Source organism: Ammodytes marinus, assembly GCF_949987685.1.
Source record: "Ammodytes marinus genome assembly, chromosome: 9".
In the NCBI taxonomy this organism is placed as follows: Eukaryota; Metazoa; Chordata; class Actinopteri; order Uranoscopiformes; family Ammodytidae; genus Ammodytes; species Ammodytes marinus.
In genome coordinates this window covers 12,880,220-12,902,676 of record NC_137213.1, presented here as the reverse complement: position 1 = coordinate 12,902,676, position 22,457 = coordinate 12,880,220, and the positions used below count along the sequence as shown (strand labels likewise).

General features: G+C 37.9%; 2 protein-coding genes across 3 annotated transcripts in view; one reads left to right on the top strand and one right to left on the bottom strand.

The window, feature by feature from the left end:
* Window positions 1–6,865: 6,865 nt before the first annotated feature.
* LOC307255696 (cathepsin Z) lies at window positions 6,866–11,959 on the bottom strand. The gene is made up of 6 exons (XM_080034444.1): window positions 11,824–11,959; window positions 10,975–11,138; window positions 10,605–10,784; window positions 9,959–10,109; window positions 7,414–7,579; window positions 6,866–6,993 (listed from the first exon to the last, which is right to left on the bottom strand). The coding sequence occupies exons 1-6, from the start codon at window positions 11,952–11,954 to the stop codon at window positions 6,880–6,882; spliced, it is 906 nt and encodes a 301-aa protein (XP_079890570.1). The 5' UTR covers window positions 11,955–11,959; the 3' UTR covers window positions 6,866–6,879.
* An 8,951-nt stretch (window positions 11,960–20,910) lies between these two features.
* piezo2b (piezo-type mechanosensitive ion channel component 2b) overlaps window positions 20,911–22,457 on the top strand; it is an 84,830-nt gene continuing 83,283 nt past the window's right edge. For both annotated transcript variants that reach the window (XM_080034234.1, XM_080034233.1), the window contains exon 1: window positions 20,911–21,490. In XM_080034234.1, the coding sequence (XP_079890360.1) occupies window positions 21,427–21,490 (64 nt within the window). In that variant the 5' untranslated portion in view covers window positions 20,911–21,426. The remainder of the gene's footprint in view (window positions 21,491–22,457) is intronic.

The following is a 22,457-nucleotide window of genomic DNA, read 5'->3' as shown; positions in this document are numbered from 1 at the left end:
ATCAATCTGGTGCACTTTGAGAAGAAAACTAAGGCTAAATCAACTGTGTCCTATGTGAGCTATTTTCTGGAATAATTTGGAGACACAGAAATACCAAAAAGCAGAAACAAAAATACAAAGGTTTAAAAAACCCAGTCATTCAGCATTCCAATTTTTTTTAAATAATCCCTTATCCCAAAGCTACGTCTCTCTTTGAATTCTTCGTTTTGCTTTTAATGGCTCAACTCAATATAGGCCCTTAATCTGCGTTGCCCCGAACAATGTTATTTAAACAAAAATAACAAAAATTTACTGGTGAATGATAGGCCCCTTGATCTTCATAGGCCAAAAAATAATGTGATTTTTTTTCCCTTTTTCTTTACTGGTTCATGATAGGCCCCTGTTCTCCGTACGCCCGCCCCCCTACGAAGATTAGGGGCCTATCATGAGCCAGTCAATAATTTATTGTTTTAAATGACAATATTCGGGGCCTTCTTAGATCAGGGGCCTATATTGAGACAGAAAAAAAAAAAAAAAAAATTTTTTTTTTTTTTTTTTTTTTTTTTTTGAGAGGCCCCTAATCTTCGTAGGCCCTGGGGCTTCAGCCCAGGTAAGCCCGTGCATAAAGGCGGCCCTGCCCACATCCAGATGTGCAGCCTGGCTTTGCTCCATCACAGCACACTTTAAGGACATGAAGAGTATATCTGCCTTAAATTGTAAACTGTCCTTTCAAATATGTACTTTTAAAGGTGGTGTCAGCGATTATGGTGAATGATTGTTGTCAAAATCAGTGAATATCTCCTCACGATCTGCCACCTGTCCGTACTGTGTGCGCTGAGAAAAAAAATTCAGTGTTAAAACACAGCCTAGACTGTAACCAGGCATGTTCCTAGCTATGGTGGGCTACTGAGCCTATAGGCTGTGTATTAATACCAGCTTTTATCAGTGCACACACAGTACAGACAGGTGAAGGATTGTGAGGAGATATTCACTGATTTTGACAAAAAGCTTTCTCCAGAAACGCTGACACCACCTTTAACTTTAGTTTTTAACACTAGACATTTTTGATTGACAAAGCGAGACAATAGTCCTTGATTTTTAAGTCTCAAGGGGATTCACTAATACCAACAAGTCAAAACTTTTCATTTGGATCTTCTCTTTTGAAACAACAAAACTACCAGTAGGCTACACTCTTTTATATCATTGTCATTTATTCAGTCAGGGTTTTAGCCATGTTTTCTTGGAAACTAAAAGGTTAGCAACTTTAGGGAAGTGTTAAATTGAGTTAAGAATTGCACAACATTTTAAAGCTAATACAAATGCGGAGTGTGGGAAGGCCTCTTACAAAACATTAAACCCCATGGTGTTGGGGGAAAAAAAGTTTTTTTTTTTTTTTTTTAATTAATATTTTTATTATTTTCTTAAACAAAACAATCACAGACAACATATACATACATACACCACAAGACAAACAACTCACAGGACAATACAAAATACAACACAGGGGGGGGGGGGGGAGGGTGCAGATCCATACTTTTAAATAAATTCATTTAAATGTCCAGTTTCTTAAGTTCATGCTTATAAAGTTCCAGGGACCTTCTTTACCACAGTCATGGTCATTGAGAGCTGATGCTGCTCGCTCCATTGACAGGAGGTCTAAAAAGTCCGTCAGCCAATTTTCAATGCTAAAGCAATTGGGTTTACGTATCTTCCAATTTATCAAAATAATTCGCTTCGCTGACAGGAAAGCCAAGGCTATGATGCGTTGGGTGACTGTTGATTCAATGTTTTCGACTCTACTGCCTAGAAGGCAAGTTAATGGGCAGAGTGGTATTCTCACATTCAAGAAAGAAGACAAATTATAAATAACACCTTTCCAAAAACACTGTACTGCGGGGCATTGCCACAATTGATGTATCAATGTTCCTGCCTCACCACAACCATGCCAACACAAATGAGAGAGGGAATTGTCCATTTTCTTTAATCTGCTTGGTGTTAAGCCCTGTGCAAAATTTTTAATTGAAGAATTTTATATCTTACACATTTGGATAGGGTTGTAGTGTTTTTTGTTACAGTATCCCACTGTGCATTACTCAAGGATATGCCCAAGTCCTGCTCCCATTTGTGTTGAATAGAGGATAAGTTATCAACGGATGCAGTGGTCAACAACTCATACAACCATGACACTGTTCTCTTTCCTGATGCAATCTCCCTCAGTTTTATATCCAACTCTTTATCCTGGATCTCTACTGTGGGTTCTTTTGATATAAGTAACCCCAAAATAGATTTTAATTGTAAATACGCAAAAAAGTCGACATCTTTTAAATCATATTGTGTTTTTAAGACAATAAAGGGTACCATATACCCATCCTTCACTATCTGACCCACTTGGTTTATACCTCTTTGTTGCCACGATTTGTTTGTTAATGTTTTACCACCAGCTTTTAATACAGGGTTACTCCATATAGGGCATGATGGTAAGTATGCTCCATTGAAGGGGAGACGTTTCTGGATAATTTTCACAACCTCACAGGAAAATTTTATTAGAGGATTGCCTATTTTCAAGTTGGTTTTAGGGTAATACCATAAAGCAGTTAGGGAGAGGGATTTGTCTTGGTTGGCTAAAATTTTTTCGTCTACCCAATTCCAACTCCCTAACTCACTCTGTCCTGTATAGGCCCACAACAAAGGAAACCTAGCATTATAGGCAAGGTAATAAGAATAAACATCTGGGACTCCCAATCCACCTCTTTTCCTCGGTCTGGTTAATCTTTTGTAACTGATTCTTGGTTTTTTATTACTCCACAAGAAATCTGTGAATAATTTGTTAATTTCTTTGAACCAGTAAAGCGGGAATTTAAGAGGAATTGCTGATATAAGAAATAATAATCTAGGTAAAATATTCATTTTAAGCACTTCTGCTCTGCCCCATAATGAAATGGGTAAAACTGTCCATCTCTTAATGTCCTCCTTAATTGTTTTAAGGAGGACAGGGCCATTTAAATCAAAAATATCCTCAATGGGAGTCTTAATGTTGATTCCTAGATATCTCATACCTTGTGGCTTCCATTGAATGGGGGCTGAACCCTGATGTGAAGGAAAGGTCATAGTATTTAATGGGATGGCTTCACTCTTATTAAAATTCACCTTGTACCCTGAAAACTTCCCAAATACCTCAATTAATTTCATCACTTGCGGGATTGATTTATGTGGTTGTGATAATGTTAATAACAAATCATCCGCAAATAGATTAGCTTTAAAATCATGACCCCCAATCTGGATACCAGTGATTTTCCTCTCTGCTCGGATAGCACATACTAGAGGTTCTAAGGCCAAAATGAAGAGTGATGGTGAGGCAGGACAACCCTGCCGGGTAGATCTCAGAAGTTGGAAAGGTTCGGATACAATTCCATTAGTTCTAATTAAAGCACTAGGGTTGTTATAGAGGGCCTTCACCCAGTTAATAATAACTGGTCCAAAACCAAATTTTGACATAACATGAAACAAATAATGCCACTCTACCCTGTCAAAGGCTTTCTCAGCATCCAGCGATATGGCTATTGCTGGATGCTGTAGAGTGCTGGCTGTCGCCATTACCTGGAAGAGTCTTCTCATATTATTGGAAGCAAATCGACCTTTAATAAATCCTACTTGATCAAGATGGATCAATGAGGAAATGGCGGTCTCCATGCGCATAGCAAGAATTTTAGCAAACAGCTTATAATTGTTATTTAACATACTTATAGGGCGAAAATTTGTCATTTGTGAATGATCCTTACCAGGCTTAGGCAACAGCGAGATAGTGGCTTGGCGCATAGTCAGTGGCATGGAGTGATTAGTTAATATATCATTAAATAGTAAAGTAAGAAGTGGAGATAAATTATTTTGGAGGCATTTATAAAGCTCTATGGTAAAGCCATCGTTGCCTGGTGCTTTCCCAGTTGGGAAAGCTTTCAAAGCTGAGAGTATTTCCCTTTCTGTGATAGGTGCCTCTAAACTTTCTCTCTCCTCCTCTTTTAAGGATGGTAAGGAGATGTCCTGAAAAAAAGATTCCATCTCGTTCTCGTTTATTGGACCTTCTGACTGTTACAGTTTTGAATAATATTCTCTGAAAGCTGTATTAATTTGTGTTTGCTCGTAAATTACTTCACCAGTGCATTTACATATATGTGAAATTGACTGCCGATTTTGCAGTTGTTTTAACCTTAAGGCTAGCATTTTGCCTGCTTTGTCACCACTTTCAAAATATTTACGACGAAGTCTAAACAGTGCAAATGCCGTCTCTTCATGTATAATTGATTGTAGTTCTGCTTTACAGATCAGCATTTAATTTTTTAATCTTATATTCATAGGATCCCGCATATGCTGTGATTCTAATGTCTTAAGCTCTGAAGTCAAACTATTTTTCTTCATCACCATTCTTTTCTTTTTGGCTGTAGCGTAGCTAATAATCCATCCTCTACAGGTAACCTTAAATGCTTCCCATACTATTTGTATTGAGGGCACTGAAGTTAGATTGATCTTAATAAACTCTTTTGTTTTCTCTTTTAATATGGACACAAACTCTTCATCCTTGAGTAAAGAGTTGTTAAATCTCCACTATTTATTTTTATGGTTGTTCTGAGAGAGAGAGAGGAGGACTGACAAAGGGGCGTGGTCTGAAATAATAATATTGTGTATTTTGCTGTCAATCACATTCTCAACTATGTTTTGGGACAAAAGTATATAATCAATCCTTGAGTATGAGTTATGAGCATGAGAATAGAATGTATATTCCCGCAAACCCGGGTTCACTACACGCCATATGTCAGACATTGCCAGAGATTCTTTTAAATCTTTAAATGCTACCGAGAGTGACCTATCAGATGGGAGTGGGCGGCTAGACCTATCTACAGCAGGTTCGCTAACCAGGTTAAAGTCTCCACCCATAAAGATTGGATCAGCAGAGAATTGAGCTAAAATCACATTTAATCTAGATAGAAATTCTGCCTGCCCTGTGTTAGGAGCATATACATTCACCAAAGTGCACTTTATGTTTTGTAGGAAACCCGATATAATAATATATCTGCCATCTTTGTCAGCTATTTCTTGGGTTAACTTAAAAGATAAACGTTTTGCTATTAAAGTGCTGACACCTCTGGAGGCCCCTGTACCTGGAGCTGAAAATACCTGTCCAACCCATCTCTGTCTTAACTTAACAGCTTCTGCATTCTTCAAATGTGTCTCCTGTAACATTGCCACATCACTTTCCAGGGATTTCAAATGAGTTATTATTTTATATCGCTTTGTTTTATTAGAAATCCCTTTTACATTCCAGCTCACTAGTTTAATAGTAGTCATAGTAACCTTTTCCACATTGAGTTACAGTACCCATGAATTTGCTGACAGGAGAAAGAAAATAATAAGAACTTAAAATACAAAAATATGCCCTGGAATTATAAATGTTCTGCACACACATAGAGGGGGGATAGGCACATAACACACAAAAGACAACATCAAGATTGCCAAAAGGCAAATATACACATAACAAAAAGGGGAACGACTCTACGTCCATTCCCTGTCCGTGAACTAATATAAAAGGCACAGGGAAAAAAAGTTTAACAGTTGTGAAGCTTCAACATTGTTTACGGTAACTGTCTTGACGATGTGGTCATGCAAAAAGGTTTACTCAAAAGACATTTCTCTTCCATGGCCGGAGCAAATACATAACGCAGTTAAACTGTTATGCTTTATGGATTTTATTTTGAAGGAGTCTATATGCATTCCTTTGCACTGTATAGGTGCAAGGCTACCAAAGCGTAGGAGTTGTTAAATATTTTGAAGTCCTGACACCAAGACAATGTCATCAGGGTTTCAGATTTGTGGCGTTTAATCCTTTTTTCTGGACTTAAAGTAGTCATATATATAGGATAAGGCTAGTCTATATTTGTCTTACTATCAACAGAATCGTGTAAAAACTCAGTAAAATCTCTTTCTGACTTCCCTTCCCTGTTTGTGTTTCTCAGCTCATTGGTTCCTCATAAAGATTGTTAGGTGGGTCATAAATATGGTGCATAGAGCAATAAACAGTGCATTTGTTAGGAAGTATTTTTAGCAGACGATTAAAACATATTTTAGTATTTGGGCCAGCAGGACAGTGTATGTTTTTAGACAACAAATGAGCTTTCCAGCCTAAAGGGATGATATAAACCAGGCTACACTGGAAATCAATTAATTGTTAGGTTTTTGGTCTATAGAACATCACCAGCACTAACCTTTTTGAAAGTGCTAGTTTATCTGTAGAAGGTAAAGTTAAATGACACCGTGCTTGTGTTTAAAGGGACGTGGTGGTCACATATTGTAGCTGGTTCTCTGTGATACTAGATTTAATTCATGATAAATTCATCCGACTGGCCAGCCTCCAGTCACTCATTAGAAGCTGTTTGTGCAGATTTTAAACAGTGTGTAGGAGGAGAAATGTATTCCGTAAAGTAGCTCCCCTTCCCCGCCAACGCTGTTTCACCTCAAGTGAAATTAAATATGAGTGACTCAGCTCGTCCTCTATTCAAAGGAGAAACATAGTTTCCAAAGTAATGATATTGGCTCTGAAATGAGGGACCAGCAGTTTTTTTTTCTTTTTTTGAGAATGAGTCATTTCAAGATGGTTGCATTTTTAGGCCTTGCCTGGCATGATAATTAATTCACCGTTTCTGTATTAGAATAGATTCGGTTTCTAAATAAGCTTGTATACATATGGATAGCATAGCTTTAAACTGCATTAATGTGGTAATTACAACATCAGCCAAGAAATCCCTTAAAACATTTGAAAATGTTCCTTTAATTCTCCAAATTATAAACAGTTAGTTAAAAGAAACCCAGCCATGACCAAACAGGAGTCTTTTATATAATTTTATTCGGTATCTATGTTACAATGGGATCTGCATATGCGCAGTTATTCTCAATACCCAGGTTGAACCAATGGCCTTTTCCTCCTTTATATGCGCTGGTGACTATTCTGGCCCAGCCGTGTTCTCCCTAAAAACAAAACAAAAAACAAATATTATTCATTCTGCATGCCAGAAACCCATCACACAATGTCAATGAAAATGACCTCATTAAAAATACAGGCTCTTCTTTGTGATGATATGTTTGAGCAGGGTGTGGTACAGAGACAGAGATAAGGAGAGAGAGAGAGAGAGAGAGAGAGAGAGAGAGAGAGAGAGAGAGAGAGAGAGAGAGAGAGAGAGAGAGAGAGAGAGAGGGGTAGAGAGACAGTGACAGAGAGAGAGAGTTAATAGGGTCTCAGAGGTGCCACCCAGCTCCCCCCCATGGGTTCCTGAGCCGGGCCGACTTGACTCCAGTTTCAATATTTTGCACCAGAAGGGACCAAAGCCACACACACACACACACACACACGCACGCACGCACGCACGAGAGAGAGTCAGAGAGACCCACCCAGAACTCTCCCCAGGAGTTCCTGACGATCCAGTACTCGGTCCCGTTCTCCCCCACGCCCCATCCCGCCACAGACACGATGTGATTGGGCAAAGACAGCGGGTGAAACTCTGAGAAGATCCCTCCAGAGTAAGCCTCTAGGCCGGCAGTGGCCATCAGGGCACAACTAGAAAACAGAGAGAAGGGTTTTTTTTTTTTTTTTTGGAAAAAGCTTAAGGACTAAAATATAACTTTGAACTTAAATGTGACTCATCATGTGGCGTGGGACATTTGAGTTTCACACACGTTTTCCTGTTATGAAGTTGCAGTCACTATACTAGCCTAGATATAAACAAGACATCATTTCTACTCATAAACTCAAATTTTTTCACAAATTTACAAATAATTTTTATTTATTTATTTATTATTCTTTCGGACAATTCCACACAATACACAATTTTCTCTTGCAAATATTCATACATCATACTTTGTGTTGTCCGAAGGGAGACGGAAGAAGCCAAAGGCTTATCAGGTCCCGCCCCCATTTTCATCAAATTCGGATTCAGATACACAGTTACTGTTACAGAAAATAAAAATAAAACAAACAAAAAACATTTTTATATATATATATATATATATATATATATATATATATATATATATATATATATATATATATATATATATATATATATATATATATGTATATATATATATGTATGTATGTGTATATATTATATACACATACATACATATATATATATATATATATATATATATATATATATATATATATATATATATATATATACATATACATATACATTTTTTTTTTTTTTTTTAAGAATCTGCAGTCCAATACACAGTCAATTTTAATCTAATTGCTTCAGCTTTTAAGATCAGTTCAGCACAGTTCAGTTTTTCTGTGACAATGCCAAGTGTATAAAGTGTGAAGTGGCCTTGTATTTGGCCTGTTCCATTACTTAACTGGTAGTCTAAACACTTCTGCAAAAGTATTCAAAAACAAGTCTGTCTGCTGGCCTGTATTATTCGTTACAATATTGTTATGAAAGTGACATTGACATTGTGCTCAGGTTATTAGTCTGTAATTTTCAATAATTTTTGAAACATAATTTGCTTTGAAATTGCGCAAACTGCAACTCCCTGTGACAACTTCATCAAGTCCATTCCACAGCTTAATACCATTTACAGAAATCGAAAAGGATTTAAGTGTGGTCCGTATATTTTTCTCAGTGAATTTACCTTTTCTTCTTAAATCATGCGAAACTTCTCTGTCTTCAAACATTACTTGTAAACTGTTAGGAAGGCTTTTTTTTGAAGCCTTGTAAATAATTTGTACTGTGTGGTAATTTACCACATCACGTAATTTGAGAATTCTGCCTTCAATAAAAAAGTTATTAGTGTGCGCCCTGTAATTGGCTTGGTAAATAATTCATATTGCTTTCTTTTGAAGAATCTCCAACGGGTGCAATGTACCTTTGTAAGTAATTCCCCATATTTCAGCACAGTAATGCAGATGTGGGGAAACTAAACTCCAGTATAATACAAGCAAGGCCTTTTGATTGAAACAATGTTGTGCTTTCCAAAGTATAGAAATACTCCTGGCTATTTTGCCCCTGAGATGGCTAACTTGTGGTTTCCAGCTTAATTTATCGTCAATTATTACCCCTAGGACTTTGTGTTGCTTGACCCTTTGAATTTCAATCCTATTTACCTTGATTTTTACATCGACATCTGATGCTCTCCTGCCAAACATCATGAATTTAGTTTTTTCTAAATTTAGTGATAACTTATTTCGGTTTAACCACCCATGTAACTTAGTCAATTCAATGTTTACAATCTCAACCATATTATTCAGATCTTTCCCCGAATAGAAGATGTTTGTGTCGTCAGCAAATAAAATTAACCTTAAGACTTTCGACACTTTACATATGTCATTTATATAAAGCAGGAATAATTTCGGCCCCAAGATTGACCCCTGAGGGACCCCACAAACAATATCTAAGCATGTCGATGTGAACTCCCCTAATTTCACAAATTGTTTCCTGTCATGTAAATAACTTCTGACCCAGTCATGTGCCAAACCTCGAATGCCATAATTCTCCAGTTTATTAAGAAGGATGTCATGATTAATAGTGTTGAATGCTTTTTTGAGGTCTAAGAAAATTCCTATAGAGTACAATTTATGATCAATAGCATTACTAATAATTTCTACCGATTCAGCCAAGGCCAGTTTTACATACATATTTACAGCTACAGTGTTTGAAATTCATGTCAAACTCGCTACACTTAATTAACCAACATTTAATTTGAGCTTAGACCCTATTAATTTGGCATGGAATCAATTTGAAAACAATAAAAGTTGTCAAAGCCAAAACCACATTCAGTGCTGTTAAGTTTCTCAAAGAATGATTAAATATGTATCCACTGGTAAAAATGTCACTATGATGAAGAAAGGCCATGTTAAAAGTTCAGGCTTAACCTCAGAGGGTGTAAGTAGGTAGGTGCTCGTATCATTAGAGGTGACAGGTGAGGATGATTATACCTGATGGGCCCGTTGGTGTATAATTCAGCTTTCATCTTGTCTCTCCCCGACACGTCTCCATAGTCTCCCACTTTCCACACCGTGTAGTTCTTCACAATGGCACACGATTGAAAGAAGGAGCATGTGCCACACTGATTAAACTCCTCGCACTCTGAAACAGATGGAGACGTTTTTATTTATGACACACTCAACTTCAATCCCATACACAAATCCATGAAGTTATCCTCAAATGTCCAGTTTCCAGTGTAGTGTCAAATATTGGTGCAGTGTGTAAAAAATGTAATCTAGTGTCATCTAGTGGTTTGGGGAATTGATAGAAGGTGAGGTGGCCTTCAAGGACAAGAAGCTAGTGACTTAAGATGGCTTCATCCACCAATGCTTCAAGTCTTTCCACAATATCAAATGATGAGGTGAAGATGTATTTAGTTATTTATTCTAGAGTACTTATTCTTTTTCTTCTAACAGGTGCATTTCCGGCGGACACCCACTATATACAAGTAAGTTTGTACGTTCTGTGCCACTGTAGAAATATGGTGGTGCAACATGGCAGTGCGCCCCGCTCCTATGTAGATATAAAAGGCCGTACTTTTGGACGTACGGTGGAGATTTAATAACAGATTTATTTACTTATCTATCATCTATTTACTTTGGTTTTTAGCTTGATAGTTGTTGCATGTTTCATCAGGAATGCCATTCTTGTGTGCGTAGGCGTAGACTTTCATGTGATCTCCTCCGTGACAAGAGCCCGCCTTCCCGCAGTCAATCACGTTCTGGACGGACAGGTAGGCTGACGGCCAAGCTCCTCCACGCTTTATGTTGATACGATCTTGATAAGAAAGAGGGATAACAATAACAAATACATAACCATGTTGAAACTGTAAACTCTTCTTATGGGGGTAACAGTTTAATTTTTGTGCCAGCCTCTATGAACACTATTCCACATGAAAGAGATGCTGTGACGATGACAAAAACAAGCACAATATGATAATAATAATAATTTCTTTATGATGTATTACCAGCTAGTGCACTGGTGGCCCCCATGGCCCAGCAGGAGCCACAGTACTGGGGGATGTGCTGGTTCCGTGTGACGCTCACATAGTTCTTCCCCTCTATGTTCCTCCAGTCCCAGGACGGGGGCAGGTCTGACACATTCACATACTCATGTGGTCGGGCACGCGTCCTGATAAATATGTAAAGGAAAAGGATGAGGCTCATGTCTATGCTGTTTTTGTGAATATGATTATAATATTGTCTAAGAGAAATTAGAGCAGTCAGCACTTTTGAGGAAGAACCATGGTCATTTTGTAATAACTATAAAAACCCATAACAAGTCTAATTTGACATCAAGAGCTTCAGTTGACATTATTAGAGGTTTCAGTCACAAAAGGACAACCTTATGTGTTAATTGAATTAGCTTTAATGGAGTACCCTTTACCTGTCAAATGTTGTACAGGTGAATATTTAAAGGCCTTAAAAGTTTTGATCAATTGAATCAGTCTTTCCTCATTGCTAAAGACATGATGAAATCCCAAATTTAATAAATAAACCCTTTAAAACACAAGCCTCCATAGGCTACTCACATGATACCCCGACTGGCATGTTTATTATACCAGAGGGAGGTAGGCTACTGTGTTGTGGTTTATAATGATGTAGTAGGACACATACTACCACTGAATACAATATAAGCCCCATGCAATAGACGACTTGAGGAATATTAAAACGTTCAGTTGGCTTTTAAGGCTACTTGTAAGTCGTGAGAAACCAACACTCAGAGGTAAACATAGGCTCCTAAACAATAACAACAAGAACAAATCATCAAACTGTGTCGCTGTCAGCGGATAATTGTGTATTTTCTCATCGCCTACCTGACAGAGTCCGGTCTTTCGTCTCTGATGGGTTTGTAACAGGGTTCAGATAAAAGATTGGAAGAACTAATTTGACTAGAAAATGATGCAAAACAAAGAAACAGTAGCGACACAGTTACTGAGGGCGCCATCTTGGCTCGGCTCGGCTCCCTCACTCGACGCGCAAGGCAAGCGCAGCAGCAGCGCCCCCCGTCGACGACTAGCTGCCAAGACATCCACTTAGGTAGATGTACTGTATGGACCTGCAAAGGAATTTTAGTACTAAAGCTGTAATATAAATGCATGGAGTTTGTAGGCCTAAAGTACAATAAATATGCCTCAAACGTGGGGGAATAGCAAAATATAAGTATAAAATATAAGTATATAATGGAATTATTCAAATAAAGCTTATATTATGTAGCCTAACTCAAAATGACCTCAACATGTAGGTTACACATACAGCTAGACGAGAGCACTAGGCTATATGATCATCTATATACACGAGTACTAATTTACCCACCACTTTCACTGCATTTTAGAGGATTATGTAATGTTTATTACTCCACTTATTTTGTCTCTCTGCTGTGTGGTTAGCATATAGTAACTTTGCAGGTTAAATAAATGAAATAGGTAACTCCCCAGTATGAACTATTATGAAGTCCCATATTATTTTTTACTCTCTATGTTTATACTTCTATATTGCATGTTATACTCTTATGGCTCCTTACTCTTGCTGACTTTTATTTAATTTTCACCTCAGTGATCAATAAATACATACCCTCTAAATTAAAATGTGTTTTGGAGCCGTGCAGGTTTTGGCAGTGTCAGCAGGAAACTTTCAAATAACACACTCAGTTGGCAGTTACAATCACATTAGGACTAATGCAGGGGCCTGGTGATTGGTTGGGTGTTTCATGGATGATATGCAGCTCTTAACACGGTTATTACTATCACAGGATGAGGCTCGACTTCAATCAAGGTCTGTTGTTATTTTTTCTTTTTGTTGATGGAGGACGGCTGTTGTTTGTGCTTTTAATGATTTGAACTAGAATCAGATTAGATGTGCATTAGGCGCCTAATGAACCTTCGACAGGAGCCATGAGCTAAATCACTCACCATGTTGTAGTTTGTCATCAGGTTGTGGTCGAGCAGATGCATTAAAAAGCTACAGTGACGGTAACAGTGAGAGGAGATGATGTTTGTGTGTTGATGTTGGTGCAAACAGGAGAAGACAGGCTCTAAAAAGGAGGTATATGTTAAATGTTACATGATTCCAGTTTATCAAATTAGATAAATTATTAAGCAAAGCAGAGTGAAGGTGTCACTCTGGGATCTGCGTAATTATGTCGACATGAAGTTTTGTCTGTTTCTGACGTTTTACAAACCAAACAGTAATTTGCTTAATTGAGACAATTATCGGCAGATTAATCCATTACCATTAAATAATAAGATACAGCTATAAGTTTCTGTTATTACAATAATGTATCAGTAATAATAAATGACATACTATTCAATAATATCATACAACACTTTTATCTGCATTTTGAGTACTTTAATTTTTAATATTTTAAGTACATTTGTTTTACTTACGCTTTTGAATTAAGTAACATTTTGTAACAATTTTCAATGCAGTACTTTAACTGGGGATTTCCAAAGGACAGTTTCGCACTAATACACCACTACATTCATTTGACAGCTGTAGCTGCTGGTAAGTTTTCACATAAACATTGTACACATACAACATCACAATGAAGTTAGAATTTGCTCTATGGGATTAACCAAAACATTAGAATGCTGTTTAATGTACATGTTCATCATTCTGCATTGTGAATATTTACTTTTGGTGCAAGTAAGTATAACAGTGTATTAGCCTTTTTTATATATTAGTAAAATACTGAATTAGTAATTGGCCTTTACTTTGCTATCGCCCTTTACAACTTCTCATACAAACCACAGCTGAAAACAAAGTATTTAAATGAGTAAATGTTGAAAGTTATTGTGAGGAATGAAGGAAATCACCGGTTGTGGTGTCGGTCGTAGAGACAGGCCGAGGTACAGACGGTACCATGAAAAACATAAACATCCTTTCATCACAAAGCAAACACTGAATCATGACTCTGAACATCAGAAAATTATGATGTATGTGACAGTGAGGACGGGAGGTTGTGAGTTCCCAGAAGGAGTCGCTGACCTCAAATAATTTATTAGTCCGCATTTAACAAACATAACCCCAGCTGCTAGAAGAAAAGTAAGATATTAAGGCATGTCACGGCAGGAAAAAGCATAACTTTTTCAAGTATTGGTCAATTTAGCAATTTTTTTTCCATAACAGGTCTTCAATAGTATGAATAAAAGGTCAGAATGTGAATTTAGGTGTTTATTGTACTGAACCTTTTCTGTTTGTGTCTGTATAACCCTTACCCTTCTCATACAATCTACAGCCATTATCAGAGTGATTTTTCAATAAGCTGAACAAACAATCTCAACTTCTAAAGCACTAACATCAACTAAACTTTCTATAATAATTCCTAGCAGCATTCCGAAGGTTATTCATGAAGCGTTTGTTCACATGTTATTAATAGACTGTCTGACTAATGATACTGTAAGGCCATAAAAAAACGTCGAAAGACCTATACAAAGTTTTTTTTTTTTAATAAAATGAGAAAATTTTGTATACGTATTCTGTTCTGTAAAACATGACACTAATATATTTTAACATTTAAATAAAGATATCCAACATCTAGATTTGTGGTTTTTGAATGGTTGCAAATGTACAAATCAAGCATACAATTAGCTTGATTTAGCCAAGTTTGCTTATTTATCATATAAAAAGTAAGTGTTTAATGTAAGTAAGCAACTGGCAAAGCTTTATGATGATTTCAATAAGTTAAAAATTCTACACTATTTACCTGCAGTGACCTTAAAAAATAAGATTTTAAACACACACACACACACACACACACACACACACACACACACACACACACACACACACACACACATACTCACAAACACACACACACACAAACACACTTATTGTCACTCCTAAATTGAATCACATTCTCCGTTGTTTCTCGAGAGCAGACGCCGCCTTCTCCTCTTGAGAAAGTCCATTGTTTTCCAAAAAACACAGAATCTGTGTGTCTACGGCGGGACCAGAGGAATGGAGTCCCGATGACCTTTCACCCCTTAGGTCATCGTTACTGTGTTAAAAGCCAAACTCCTTCACTAGCTTTCAGAGCTCTTCAGTAGCACAGCCCCTCAATAATACATAGGTCTAAACAGCAATAAGGGCTGTACTTCAAACTGAGTGCTGCAAATCTCTCAGGATGTATTGTAATGTTACAACCAACCCCAGAGGTAAGACAAGACATCTGTCAACATAATACCACTTCTTTATTGTGAGGCCGATATCCTGGATATGTGCATTAACATGAGCATCTTCCTGCCTTGCTAATGTTGAAGCGCTTTGAGCCCGGATGATGACAGCACTAGACAGACAATGCCATTATCCTCTTTCAACTTACAATAAGAAAACCGATTCTGAAGGTGCTCTCCTGCATCCAGATGGTGGTGGGACAATCAGTTAAATCATTTAAGCGTTGTCCTCTGTTTCACCATGTCTAAAACAAAAGTCAGGTATCACATCTGTAACTACTACAGAGAATGATTGGTTTGATTGGAATACATGTCTTATACATCGTCTTTTTCTAGTTTTCAAGGCTCTACAAATGCAACGTTGAGTTGGTCGGCCAAGAGTGAAATATCTCAATAACTGCCAGAAGAATAGCAATTAGAGAGTTACGGACATTCATGTTCTACAAAGGAATCCCACTAACTTTGGTGATCACCTTACTTTGTTTGTCTAGTGCCACCAGTAGGTCAACACACTGTTAAACATCTATTTGATGGATTTAATAAATTGCCTTGTTTGGTGCCTGATAACCATGTATTTTGTAAATATGCCTTTTAAAGCGCAGAGATCGCAGATTAAACCAACATGTGTGTAATTAACACATCAACAGTTACAAGGTTTTCGTACAACAACTGGATATCCAGTCTCTCTGTCTAAATTCCAAAAGAGACGATCCACCCGCAGCCACCAAAGAAAGACACTTGAAAGCCCACTTAAGCAGAGGCACCTTTAGAGTGCATGGAAAGTGCATCCATGTAAATATTGAACGACGTACAGTACACACAGATTGGATTTCACTCGCCAATCGATATTGAAGCAATTCTGGACACTAATCTAATTTGCACTTCTGTTTTGCTTCTTGGCAAAAGCTGCTACAGACTGGCTGCAGTGTGGGATCTCCTGTGAAAATAACGGAGATGATAACGGATATAATCAGTACTCTATTTATCCATGTCATTTTCTTTTCTTTTTTTGTGGTTCAAGTCTTGACCACGTAAAGTTTGGACTGGACTTGATGTACTGTACTGGATAATACTTCGGCATTTGGGAATTTTCCACAATAACTTACACTACACATCTAAGAAAGTAATCCTGCACTGTGTAGGTGGATAATGGCTTTATATTTATGAGGAGTTTCCACTGTTAACAGCCACCCATCGATATACAATATATATATGTCCAAACGTGTAGACTTCTGGACATCAAAACCATGTGATTGTGAAAATCTCATTAAAAAAAGTAGACATCATTAGGCTGCTTTAACTACCTCCACTCAGATTATTGAACCTTCAGGGATTTGCTCCCATTTGGCCACAACAACACTACTTTGATGTTGTCTAAAAACATCTGGTCCACAGTTCATCCCAAAGTTGTTGGATGGGATAGAGGTCAATTTCTTTCTCACCAAACTGAAGAGAAAACTTTTTTTTTATGGATCTGGCTTTGTGTTTTTTGTCACATGGAAACAGGAAAGGGACTTCCCTAAACTGTAACTCATTGTCTAAGACTGCAGCTGTTAGATATGTCTATTTTGAAACTAAGGGAGCCTAAAGAAAGAAAAACTACCCCAGAACAAAGGAACCAACTCTATACTCCATTGCTTTTTGCAAGTTAATGTGTGCCATATGATATATTGTAATGCTTTTATTAATGGACAATTTTACCTTCTTCTTCATGAAAGTTTAGAAATTAATTTTTTCCAATATTAAGTCTACCTATCCCAACTAGCGTTCCATGATTTAATTCCTTTAATAGATGAAGAACCTGTTTTCGAGTCCCATGCCCATAGGCACTCATCAAATTCATCTGAAAGATCCACATTCTCATTAATACACCCACAACATTTCTTTTCATCAACTCACTTTTTTATTGCAAAATAATACTGTCTATGTGTGTATGAATAAGTGATATCCCCACAGTTGTGTTCTCGAGGAGTCTTGATCATAAAGTTCTGAGACTGAGAAAGGACTGAGGAAAAACTAAACGAGACAGAGATTTTCTAAAAGTTACCATGGTAGTATTTAACACTAGATTGTCAACAAGGTATTCATGAATTCTGCTTACTGTCAGACTGTCAGCATTGTAGGCTAATTATGAGCATGTTAGCAGGCTGGCATTAGCATTTGGCTTAAAGTGGCCATGAGGAACTTTCGGTTTCTGTTGATTTTAGCAGCCTCTTTGGACAAAAGCGGTAGTGTTATCATGACGCCAGCGCCTGCTGTCCTATAGAGCTAAGAAGCTAGCGCATTCTAGTGCCATGTGCAATTGTTTTTGGAAGCGAGTGAAAGAGATACAACAGATACATCGAGATGAGGTAATGTATTTACATGTGACTATATAAGATTAATAATGGTAAAATCAAGATGGTGAAGCAAAGTTAACTTTGATTAAGTACCATTCGGGAAATACAGGATGTCCTGATCTGGCCTGCTGTAAATAGTTTTGTCTGAGTTGGCGGGGGATTCTGACCCCAGAAAAGGCATTAATAATAACTATAAAAATAGCGTTTTTTTCGCTGATGGTGTCGTTTGCTGTTACAGGTCATTTATGATCATGAGAGGAAAAATCTAACTTTTTTATAAACATTTAAAACTTCCTCGTAGTCTCTTTAAGTGAAGCTCCACAGAGTCGCAAATGTGACAGAGTTCAGCGGAAGAGGCCCTCTATCTCTTTCTGCTGGCTTAACGTTCTGCATGGCTTGTTTTAAACTAACTCTCACTGCATTCTGCCAATTTGAAATACAGTAACATGCAACTTGGAGGCCAAAGAACCAATATTTAAAGCAACAAAAAAACATTCCTTTTTTCTGATACAATAATTTGGGACATTAATTTAAGGGCAGGTCAGTCAGGATCAGCTGACAAGAACATTTCTCTGCGTACTGGGTTGTGTCCATTTGGCCCGGGAGCTTATCAATAACTCCGTCCCTCTCAAGAATGGGATGAATAATGGATCAAAGACAAACTGTTACTGAACATCCATCTGAGGGATTAGATCAGCAGGTCTGGGCTTCAAACAGCACAAACAAATCGACGACCGACATGTTTTGAGGTTTGGTCATTGATTAGTGCTGGCTCTAGTTCAGGGCCTCGTGGGGGACTTTAGTGACTGCTCCCACATGCAGCCGGTCTGTGTTTCCAGTGAAAAGCTACAGTAGGCTTCAGGGTGGACGGTTGGCAATATTAAGCACTTTTGATGATCTCCCAAAATCAGCTTTTTCCCCATTTAGCTGTTTATTTTTCTTATTTGTCATGAACCAGATTTGTTTTTGGTGATTAGGCCAAAACCATGATTCATAGCACCACAAGCAGGACTTCTACTGCTTTTAAGTGCCCCGTGTTTTCTAAAAACACAGAGGTCTTGGAGGGTAATTTGGCCCGGCCCCGACAACTCCCATCATGCCTAGCTCTCCTCCTTCCCTAATGCACTTCAGAGGTAACAACAGCACAGATAATTTCCTTGTCAATATAGTCGTTAAATGTATCAACACACGCATGATTGATAGGTTTTAATCGGCCCTAGTCAAAACTTGGCCGCTCCTCTTCATCTGATACACAAGTTAACATGAGGTCAGCGCTCTACGGTTTGTTCGGAGGTGCAGTTTCTTTTTATAGTGGTGATAAAAAACCTTAAGTGGAGTTTTAAGTGTTTGGGGAAATAGGGCTAAGAACCATATACAGTATTTTCAACATTTAAATATTCCCTGTGCAACATTATTTTTCTGCTGAAATTTTAGAAATGAACTGCTTCTTTTACACTCTTTAAAGCAGCGGGCTGTCAAAAACACACATCATTTTTTTAAAGTGGGAAAATCAATTTGTGTCCAAATAGACACAAATAAGCATTACATTTATATGTGAAGTTATGCAAATGAAGAGCTAAAATGAAAATGGACTCCTGAAATCCGAAAAATAATTATATTCAGTCTGACTCTCGAGGCAATTTCTGTGTATGTCGGCAGAAACTTCTTTCCATTATTTTAAAGTATAGCTCAAGTAAATGTCATGTGAGTCAAAACAAGTTTAACAGTGGAGCCGTTTCAAGCATCTGTCTTTATGCCATTTTAACATTTACTTTTTCCAGTTCCAGTGACTCATTTATGACTCAAACCATACAGCAAGTTGGATAACATAATACATTTAGGTATATCTGTCATATGAAGCTCGGTGAGATCGATGCATAAACAAGGCCTACACGTCAGCATACTCACAATGAATTTTTCGTGGCAATTATTAATAAGATTTTTTTTTAACTTATGACATTCCAGTAAAATATATACATGTCGACCTAATAGTGGGGATAGATGTAAAGTCAGGGGATCACCAAAGAATGTCTGCACAAAATTCCATGCCAATCCACCCAATAGCTCACTGACACTGCCGAAACATGAAGTTGACATTTTGATTTTGGAGCAAGAAAAAAAAAATCTCTCACTTTTCTCCTATGACGAAACATTACACGTGGTTGCGGTCTCTTTAAGGATGACTGCGTTCACACAGACAGTGCACATGAGCTGAATGGTTGACCTCATCTGACCTGTCTGAAATTTGGGACAGACATGTTAGACAGTTGAAAAGATTTGTAGAATCTCTGACAAGCAGTGTAGAAGCTGTTCTAGAGGCTTGTCGTTTTTGCTCTCCACTTGGAATTTGTCACATTTCCCCAGAGTGAGAGGAGAAGATTGATGCAAGAAAATGTGTGGTAGGAAGCTAGAGCTAAGAGGCCTTTCTATATGTTCTGTTGTTTGTTTAATCTGTATAAAGAAAAAACATTAAAAAAAAATTAAGTTAGGATGCCTATAGTAATTTAAAAAAGAATATGTAAGTTTTTATACAAGAGCAAATTTTAGTAAGTTCGTAGGACATCATACTCAACATAGAAAATGTTCAGTTTCATTCTTGCTCAAGGACACTTCAGCAGCTGTCCCCAGCTCTGCGTGTCATCCCACCGACAACTAACGCCTCAATGATGCTGTTCCACTCATATGTTCCCTACATTTTCTTTGGGGGGTGCAGTGGGGTATGGAAATTCATAAACATATATCTAAGTAATTTGGCTTTAAGGCTTGAGTCACGATACAAGTCTGTTTACTCAACAAACAGCTGGATTAAACGTAATCAGTGCTTTTTTGTTTCAATGAAAACATCTCTGTTAAAATCAATTTTCCTGCCTGCGAGGAGACATCTGACAGGCCTGTTTTGTGGTAACAGGGATTAGGATTCAAAGTGCTACTTTGTTTCAAACCAGTAGGCGTCGCTGTTTCTCTCCAATCAATAGCTGGGCAGCAGACCAGCAGTGACCAGTGAAAGTCCCATGATATTTATACAATCTTCCAAGAAATGTTCGTGCTTATTTAACGTCTATCGACTTAAACCTGCAAAATAATGAATATCAAACTTTTGGACTTTTTTTTTTTTTTTTTTGTAAAATCATTCCAAAGTTGTGAATGTGGAACGCCTTATCTTTTTGAGGTATTTGCATCCATCTCCGCGTCCCACCTCTTGCTTCCAATTATCAAAGGGGGCTGGACCCTGTAACCACACAGAGCTTTCTGATTGGACGAATCAGGTGCTTATCACAAGCTTGTCCTGTTGGCGAGTGTAACCCACACCAGAAGTCAGAAAGTCAAATTTCTCCAAGGGGGCAAAACGGGAAGGGGGAATTATCCGGGTATAGTCAGTCCAAGAGCTCCTGTCCCGCTGCACAGTGAAGAAGTGAAACTAGACTAAACCTTCTGATACTTTGAACTTCTAGTGTTAATGGTTTTTTAAATGTAGTTTTAAAAAAGGAGATTCATTAATTGGACTGTCTTGAAGACTTGTTGGCTCCTTTTTCTCCGGCTTTATTACGCGCCACTGCTTTTTGCGCACCTGAGTTTGTGCAGCGTAAACATGACTTTAACGCATCAGAGCGACTAAACTAAACTATGATGGTGACACCGCTCCTTACCGGTGACATGGCTCGTTTGGTGGTGAACATTGGCGAATGCGCAACATTTCCCTGTGGACTGACCACCGCTGGAGTCCAGGTGTTATCAGGGAGAGCAGCAGCTGATGTGGCCGTTTGGAGCAGCGCACCAGTTTGATGACAGCCGGGATTTGACAGAGCGCAGGGGGTTTGGGATGCAAGAGGAACCCTAGTAGAGAGAGACAATCCTCGGCTACTTTTTTATTCCTGGATTCACTGGGCTGCCCGGACCGGACGGAGCCATGGCCTCTGAGGTGGTATGCGGGCTCATCTTCAGGCTACTGCTGCCAATGTGTCTTGCAACTGGTGAGTTTTTTTTGTTGCTTTATTTACCACTTTTTACGCATCTAAATTGGGTAGTAGACTACTTTTGTGTGTGCCATGTGGGATGTGGTGATGGATCAATTGTTAGTTTATCAGATATAAACCTATAAGCCAATTCATTATACTAATGTAACGTGTAAGGAACCTGTTTTTTTTTAATTGGCAAACATTAGTTTGTATCCCCCTTTGACACACATTCAAATTAAATCCACATCTAAGTACACCAGTTTGAGTATGCATTACAGACTCTTTAATAGAGTTGAAATACAATGTATGGTTGATATAATAGAGATGTATTCATTTTAAACAAGGATGGTGTAGATAGATAGATAGATAGATAGATAGATAGATAGATAGATAGATAGATAGATAGATAGATAGATAGATAGATAGATAGATAGATAGATAGCCTCTACCATTTACTGAGGAGTTGTAGTGTCCGATTGCCATAGGGATGAATGAACATTGACATGTAAATATGCAAGATTACAGTAGTTATCAGTTACTAATTTCCATCTTTAGTTCCTTTGGCAGACAGGTGTTAGATATAGCCTAAAATGTAAAGATATCACAAAAAAATCAATTAAACTGTTGTTATTTTTTAATGATGATTTGTGACATGACCTCATGATGCTATAGGTCGCGGTTCATTCATCTTCACTGCTGAAGTCTTGTCTCATAAAAACTGTGGCCGAACCAAAGCAACACACTACACAGAGAGTCAAACACCTATTAGCAATGAGATATAAATTACAAAGCAGGACAGTGTTGTACCAGCACTGTTCTTCTCCTGGCTGTCACCTTTTTATTGGATTTTGTAAAGGAAAAACAGTCGACAGCAGAGTGTACACTAGTCACTGCAGTGTGTTTCAAAAGCAACATTTATGAGTCCATTCACTCTTCACTCTTGCTTATGCCTCAGTTAGTGTGTCCAGGAGTGTCAGATATA